Genomic DNA, 8,699 nt, shown 5'->3' with positions numbered 1-8,699 from the left:
AGTATATCAGTTTCTGGGCAATAAAATCTTAATCGATCAACAAAATTACAAAGGCATGATTCATGAATCGATCAACAAAATTACAAAAGCATGTCGCATGAATGAAATCGGGTTTAATCGGGTATGGTCGGGTTTTCGGGTTTACCCGAACCCGGACCCGAACCCGGAAATTTCAAAACCAAAACCCGATCGGGTATCCTCTTTAATCGGGTTCGGGTTCGGTACGGGCCGGGTTCGGGTATGGGCTTCGGGTACGGGCTTTTTGCCCAGGGCTAACTCCATCTCTGTTGTATCAATATTGGCAAGAACGGCCATAACCATATCAGTACACAATTAATTTGCGTATCCACATATAAAAAGACGCAAATGCTTAGAGTAGGATGGATGATTCCATACAAATGTGTCTAAATTAATTTGTGATTTCATACAAGGTGCCTAAATTGAATAGAGTGGATTTCTTGTGGAAACTATTGTAGTGCTGGCCAAGTTGATTCCTTGTAATTTATGTAGAGAGATTTATAGTGTTTAATATTATGCTATGTTGAGTAATTCCTACCTCTTTCATTTCACAAAAAACAAAACAAAAAAGTATCCGTTTATAAAATATTTTTGATGTTTTGGATCTTTAACAAATATTCTTTAATTTTTGTCATGGTAAAAAAGATAAAGAGGCATATTTCCAAACACTAAAGTATACAAGAGTAAACAATGTGTTAAAACAAAACTCAGAACTCAGTAAAAATATTTTGGTATCAAGAAACTAGTAAGGTCCAAACCATCATGTACCATATCAATTTTGTAAATAACATTAAGAAATAAATGTCATGAATCCATTAAACAATAGAGAAACAAAATCCCAGAGTCCATAAATCTGTGCTTCACAAATCACAAAGTACATCAAATATTTTTTTGAAAAATAAATGTAAAAAAAAAACAATACTGTTAAATTAAATGATATATAACACAAACTTTATATACACAAGCCACTTCAACAAAAAGAAAAAAAAAACAAAAAAAGAAGAAGAAGAGAAAAGAAGATTTACACACCTTATAATATACAAAGAAGATTTTATATATGACCATATGCATGTTGCTGAGCTTGAAGCTGGTTACAAATTGGCCACATACCAACATTTGTTGCCTCTGTACCGAAAAAATTGGTCTCCGATTTGATATCACTATATAACGAAGAATTTGAATGATTCGATATTGCGAATGGAATTTGATTTTCATCCATTGTTAATCCCCAATTCACATTCCCAGCTCCAAAAAATGCTGAACTGTTGTTGTTGTTGTAGTTACTCTCCTGAATTTGCTGCTGCTCTGTCATCATTGGCCCGGTTGAGAATGAGTTCTCCAATTCGATTAAACCAAGATTTGAGGATCTGTACCCGGTTAAACCGGATGAGAACATTGAACCGGGTAGCACCACTGCACTAGGGACGTTTTCATCGACATGATGGTGGTTTCTTCCGGTTTGGGGAATCCAGATTCCGAGGTCTGAACCGGTTGCGGTTCTTGAACCGTTTTCTATACTTAACCGTTGAAAACCGAAATTTCCGGTATATAGATGATCAGTATTGTTGTTGTTGTTGTTGTTTTGGTTAGTAGTAGTACTGCAAGTGGTGGTGCTAGAGGAGCCTTCAGTCTCAACTAGGTGGTAGTAGGTCTGTTGTTGACTCTTCTCGACCGGTTTTGGTTTGTCATCTGTACCGGATTCGATTTCGGTTAAGAGCTTGTGTGTAACCGGGTCGATCCCTCTCAGCCTCAATTTCTTCTTCAAGCAAGAATTCCACAGATTCTTGATTTCATTGTCGGTTCTACCAGGGAGCTGTGCAGCTATCTGAGACCACCTGAACCAAACCAAACCAAAACAACACTTAGATCATATGAACTGATGAGATGACTGATGAGAAAGAAGTGTATGAAGTTTTAGTTTTTTGTTAAAAATTACCTATTGCCAAGAACGGCATGAAGTTCAATAATGAGATTCTCTTCATCTTGAGAAAATGCTCCTCGCTTCAAATCAGGTCTTAAGTAATTTATCCATCTTAATCTACAGCTTTTGCCACATCTCTGCAAACCTAATCATAATTTTTTTTTGTAAAAAAAGATAAAGTCAAGAATCCAATTAACCAATCAAATACAAAGAATCATTTAGAGAGAAGTAAGGAAAAAGAAAAGAAGATATTAAAAATATACATACCAGCTTGTTTAGGGACAGAGCTCCAGCAGCCATGACCATACTTAGTGATGTAACGAAGAAGCTTCTCATCTTCTTCAGGAGACCAAAGTCCTTTCCTCAGCTTCTGTTTGTAACAACATGAATGTCTCCCCATCATATATTGTTATGAATAGAACAATTACTATAAAGATCGATCAGTTTTTGTATGTTTTCTTGAGAACTTTTTTTATAAAAAAAGCTTTTGAAGTCAGCTTTCAGAGAAATCTTTTAGTTCATAAGTATGAGAGGTGAGAGAGAAAGAGAGATAGAGAGAGTTTGAAGTGAGAAGATGAGAAAAGGAGAGCAGGATTTGGGGAATATAAGGTTTTTTGTTTTGGTACGTTCAAGTCTTTACACGAGTCCCATTTTTTTTCTTTTCTTTTTGAATTGGTAGTATATATTGTACATTAGCTAATTATTGTTTGAAACTTTTCATGATTTATAAATATATTTTATGAAAAAATGATATAAGTGTACTTTATTTTGTTAAAAATGGATATAATAACGATTTAATAAATTTTCATGGCTAATATTGCGTATATATATCTTTTTTTTTTTTTTGAGAATTGAATTTTTCTATAAATGAATGTTAATCCCACATATATTTGATATAGTAAGTATGAATATAAAAGTCATACTTTTTCTGTTTGTCCAAGAAAAAAAAAAGTCACACTTTTCAGTAACTTATGAGACGAATATAAAATAGAGATAATATATTTTTTTTAAACTATATGAAAAGGATGTGACTGTGTGAAATTATTAGCTTAGTTTCTTCTTAAAGGTTTGATTTGCGAACCACACGCTATCTTTTTGTTTGGGTTAAAAACGTATATATATTTATATATGGTTTTTTTTTTTTTTGCATATTACGAAAAATTTGGGGTTTGAACTTTATTTAGTAACGTTGTCCACAGCTATGTATATTTCGCATTTATGATTTTGTAATAAATGTGTGTCGCGTCTAATTCTTCTACATAATTATTATTTTCTAGCCATTAATAACAAGTTCTTTGACATAAAAAATGAGTCTATTCCATATTTTTTTCCACGTATAAATACTTTGGAATTATATGCTAAAAGTAAGAAAATTTCATGAATGATTATTTAATGTCATTATTCTCTATTGTAAGTAGATATGGTCATTCAGATAATCGGATGGTAAGGTTCAAATAGAAACCGATCGAGTTTAAATTCTTCAGATAATTTTGTTTTTAGATTTAATAAGATAAAAATTATTATTAGTTCGATTTATTCTTCAGATCTTATATAGGTTTGGGTTTAAAATTTCAGAACCTATAAATATCCAAAAAAGACACGGAGATTTTTTGGTTCGGATATTTGCACATTACCTCTTATGTTAAATTTTTCATCATGACTGAAAATTATATGATTATTTGATATTACAAATATATAAGTACATATAAAATATCCCATTTGTAATCAGCAAATTCATTTTTTAATTGAGGAGAAGGAAATAGTTAAAAATTAGTTCCAATGATTAAAGTTAACAAAACAAAACAATTGAGTTTTATATTCTCATTCAACTGAATATTTAATTACTTCTGAAGAGTGTTTAACTAAGCTTGAACCCAATATAATATTGTGCCAGGTATAAAACACACAATGATTCCACGCCATTATTGGGTTAATACATATATTCTAATTTACTTATGTGCATTAAACTATGATATTAGTACCTTTGCTTTGCCTCCTTTTAGCTTATACTGTATATATATATATATATATATAACTTGACTTAAAATAATTAACTACACCTAGAACATCTATAATGAGTAAAAAAAATATCATTGCCTTATCATACTCAAAACGAATAACTGTCGTTTTAAAAATTGTTTAGCAAAGACTAATTATTTTTGTATCTTATTCAAACACTATTAGTTTAATTGTTTAATTAGATGGAATATTTATGGCATCCGGAAACCAGAATCAACCAAATAAACTGTGTTCATAGTTTTGTTATAAACTTATAGTCATATACCAACAACTACTACTAGTCTAAAATTTTAGAATGTCATCAGTAACTAAATTAATACGAAGAATTGATATCAAGTTATTTAGTTATTTATTTTTTAATAAATTTATTTAAATAATTTGTCCATTGTCATAAAAAAAAAAAAAAAAGATTCGATGTCTTAACTCTTAACCATGACTCTTCTCACATATAAAAAGAGGAATCTTCATGGAATATAAGCCAAGTCTCGGAGGCGGCTTCGATAAAGGAAAAATTCCATAAAAATTCCCCATCAAATTTTAATTTGGAAGTTTAATACCCAATATTATTTGATTGGAAATAAAATGCATGGTTTATTAAATTTTGGTCTATTAATACATTAATTATATAAAAATTGTCGAATCGAATAAACCGCTTAATCGGTTTGACGGAATCACTAAACCGAGGTTGACGAAATCACTAATCCCTAAACACACGGGTAATTTGGGGTTATCCAAATGCTACATTGTCCTTTGCTATTACCTCAAATCAAATTGGGATCGATAAACCCTAAGTTTAGTGTAATTCCATTAACCCCGGTTTAGTGATTCCGTCAATCCGATTATCGTTTGTTAAGCGGTTTCTTCGATTCGACAATTTTTATATACTTGATGTATTAATAGACAACAAATTAATAAACCATGCATTTTGTTTCCAATCAAATAACATTGGGTATTAAACTTCCAAATTAAAATTAGATGGGGAATTTTTATGAAATTTTCCCCTTCGATAAATGTTACATCAATTATTGACTTACAATTATATTTTTAACTATAATAATATATCTTAAAGTATCAAATAATTAAAAAAAAAACTTTTAATCCATAGTATTCGTAATATTCTGATTTCTGAGTCAAAATTTAGATATATAATCATAAAAAAAAAAAATCAGTTCTAATCAAACAAAGACACTAAAAAATATCAGTTCCTTGTACTAATACTAGATTAGATCACCACTTATTTAATTCATTAATATTTTTGTTCTTCAAAAACGTAAGAAAATCTTAGGAATTTTAAGAAATTTTCATACAAGTGAATTAACAATTCAACCTTTAAATATTTGATGGTATATTTTGAGTGAAAATATTCTATTTTAATAAAGTCCCTCACTTATTGACTACTTCATATATGTTATACTAGTAAATAGTAATAATGTATCTATTCTCCAACAGTTATTTATGTTCTTGTTATGTTATTATATGTATTCAACTTGGATGTCGATAAATTTAGGAATTGGGACATTTACTACTACATTGAGCCAACTAGCAACGTTTTGATAGTCAACCTGATGTCGATAAAGAGAACTAAATAGTTACATCGACGGCTAGGCTGATAGATCTAACGGTAGGAAACAGTAAAGGCCTACAGTAATTACCATAGACGCGAAGCATGGGAACTAGAGAAAAATGGTGGAGCCTAAAATGGAAACGGGAGAAGGACAAGAGGCAATGGCATGTGCGACACTGTGTGACTTTGGTGGATAACGTATCTCGACTCATCCTTGTAGGTCCTTTTTATGTCTCAAACCCCAAGTTTAAACAACTACTACACCTCCTTGTACCACATACCATTTTCAATCTTACGTACTCATCGAAAATTACATTTTACTATGAATACAAATTCAAGTGATCGATAGCTTCCATGGTCTAGCTAGCTAGTACGTACCAAACCAGACTGATCTCACAATGGAAAGTTATATTGTTTCCACTAAACTCAATTATCTTTTGCTTTTAAACTTTGTTTGTCCCTCCATGTAAAGCATTTCAATGCTCTTTCTACATTCAAGAAACTTTTCACTTGGGCTATTATCTATGCGATTTGGAAACAGAACAATATGATGCATAATTCTCAAGTTATCCCACTAGTTGCCATCGTCAAGATTATTGAGCCTACGTAACACTATAAACCCCATCAACGCGAGAAGGCACCACAAAAGTTTCACTCGTGAAAGAAAAGCTTAATTCCTTAAAATTTTATGCTAATTGAGGAATTAAAACTTTAGGTAACCTATATGTAATTCCTACTTTAAAAAAAAATTAATATGATATTTACTCACTTAATAAAAACAGCAAAGTAAAAGCATTTCAACGCAAAGTTTGTGAGAAGTTAACAATACATTTATATCACCATTATGGGAATGATATTTGCTCTTTAATTTGGTACTATAACGACACAATTCAAAAGACAATGGTCATTTCATTGCCTTCTAAACCAAATTGTTATCAGAGTCTCCTAAATATCTTTTATCCGTTTTAAGTAATATTCCTCTCTTTTTTTCTTTGGCATTCTTCTAATTCGCATGCATTAGTTAATGGGGAAAAATATAAAGATTCCCTCTCTAATAATTTTGTATGATACTTAAAACCCTTAGCAATTGTCTGGTACGAAAATGGAGATGAGATTATGGACCAAATTAAAGAATTGAATTAAACAAATCAAATTAATTATCTATATAATATAAAATCAGGAATAAAATCCTTTTGGGATCATCATTTACTCTTTAGCTTATCATAATGCAAGCACATGATATGTTTTCTCTCCAGTCAACTATTGTCTCTTTGGCCAATTGATTAATCAATTATCCACTAAAATGTTTTACTATATTTATAACAATAGACTTTTCTTTTAATTTAATTGTTTCTCTTTTCGCCTTTGCAAATATGTATTTATATGTTAAAACACTAATACTTGGTTTTTTCTATTAAGTTGTAATTAGTGAATCTTTACTCTCACTGTTTCACATATATAGCTCATTTATTTTGAGTACTTTTATATGATCATGGTCTATAAACTACGAAAAAGACTTCTATATTATATACTATAGTGGAAACCAAACTGATGTGTCAAAACCAAAAAAAGATAAATACGAAACATGTACTTTCAGATGGATTTATATAAGTACATATATGTACTATTTTAGCTGGATAAAACTGAAAGATTTATTCGAACATCTATTTCAAATTATATTTTTGGTCTTGTAAATCTGATTTCAGTATGAAACTCTTTGTCCAATAATTTTTTTTTCATTTAATATGATTTCAATAAATGTACAGATATAAATTATATTTATTTATTTATAATTTGATACCAATTGTTCAAAAGACATGTAGGGTAACTATCCACACGTACGTTCATATACAGACAGCGTCACATAATACTATTATAAAGGCAATTTGGAGAGGTCGTGATGGGTTTTTTTCTTCTTCATGTGAATTATATACTTTCTTTATATATATATATATATATATAATGAACCATATTTTAAAATTTTCAAACACTTTATATTTTAGATTATTTAGTATGATGAAGGTACCTTTTCTTTGATCCATATGTAGCTTTGGATATATCAAGAATTATAATTTTATTTTTGTAACAAGATTACAATTTACAAGTCAAATATTGAGGAAGCTATTAATGGTTAATGGTTATAAAAGACTTATTACAAATGACCCCACGAATAGAGAGGTTCGAGACTCCAATAATACTACTCTTTACAATAGTATTTTAAATGTGGTGCCAAAAGATAAATGTCTTATACTAGATATACATAAATAACTATATGCGTGTGCAATTAAAAAAAAGAAATGTTTTGTCATCTTCTTTTTGGTTTTTTTCAAGTTTCTTTTTCATCCGACGAGATTCGTTTTCTCGAGTTTGAAATTCCATAGTATACATATATTTAGTGTTCTTTTTATTAAAAAAGAAAAAAGAAAATATGTATCTCCTATTTAGTAATTCACCACACATTTGGCTTCTTCATATTTTTCTATATATTTTATCAATATAAAATCTTAATTATCTATATTTTAAATAATTACTTGTATTTAGCTCATCCATCTTGAACGACATTTTATTTTATGTTGGATCGGTTATATAATTATATATTTGTTTCTGATACTTTGTAAATAACTATTTTCATCCAATTCAAAACTATTTGACAATAAGTAATATGATTCATATATCATTGTGTTTGTTTGTTCACACTTTAAATGTGGAATCAAATTAAACATGAAAAAAGTTTAAGTAGACTTGTCAAAATGATGAGGGATCAACTAAATCTTAATTGGTATGTTTTCAGGAAAATAAAACATAATTGAACGACTTGAAGAAATTTTGTTTAGTAGAGTACTTACAACATATTTTATTTATGGATAATCATTTCTTATGATCTCGACTTTTGAAAATAAAATCTATCATTAATCCGTTGTTTTCAAATGAGTAGACAGAATTAACAATGATAGTTCATATTTTACTATTTACTTGTTAAGTATAGCATAATATGCACAGTTCACACCAATAATAATTACATATTAAGATTGTAAAAATAAAACTTTAATGTAAGGTTCAGAGTTTGGACAACGACCTAATTATCTCAGTCATGAGCAACGTTGATGAAGAATGTTTTGATGTGCATGGTTTACCAACGATATCCAATAAAGAATTTAGTATTGACAAATTGCATCG

At 29.6% G+C, this 8,699-nt stretch overlaps 1 protein-coding gene across 2 annotated transcripts; it reads right to left on the bottom strand.

The window, feature by feature from the left end:
* Window positions 1–921: 921 nt before the first annotated feature.
* LOC17881183 (transcription factor MYB61) lies at window positions 922–2,494 on the bottom strand. Of its 2 annotated transcripts, XM_023780846.1 has the most exons (4): window positions 2,207–2,494; window positions 1,955–2,084; window positions 1,430–1,853; window positions 1,153–1,323 (listed from the first exon to the last, which is right to left on the bottom strand). In XM_023780846.1, exons 1-4 carry the CDS (start codon window positions 2,340–2,342, stop codon window positions 1,252–1,254), a joined length of 762 nt encoding a protein of 253 aa, XP_023636614.1. In that variant the 5' UTR covers window positions 2,343–2,494; the 3' UTR covers window positions 1,153–1,251. The 2 variants fall into 2 exon arrangements, with proteins under 2 accessions (XP_006288075.1, XP_023636614.1); XM_006288013.2 differs by having other exon boundaries at window positions 922–1,853.
* Window positions 2,495–8,699: the final 6,205 nt, after the last annotated feature.

Source organism: Capsella rubella, unplaced genomic scaffold (genome assembly GCF_000375325.1).
Source record: "Capsella rubella cultivar Monte Gargano unplaced genomic scaffold, Caprub1_0 scaffold_6, whole genome shotgun sequence".
NCBI lineage: Eukaryota > Viridiplantae > Streptophyta > Magnoliopsida > Brassicales > Brassicaceae > Capsella > Capsella rubella.
Note: the sequence above shows the minus strand (reverse complement) of the source record. Positions and strands in the feature narration are given on the sequence as shown.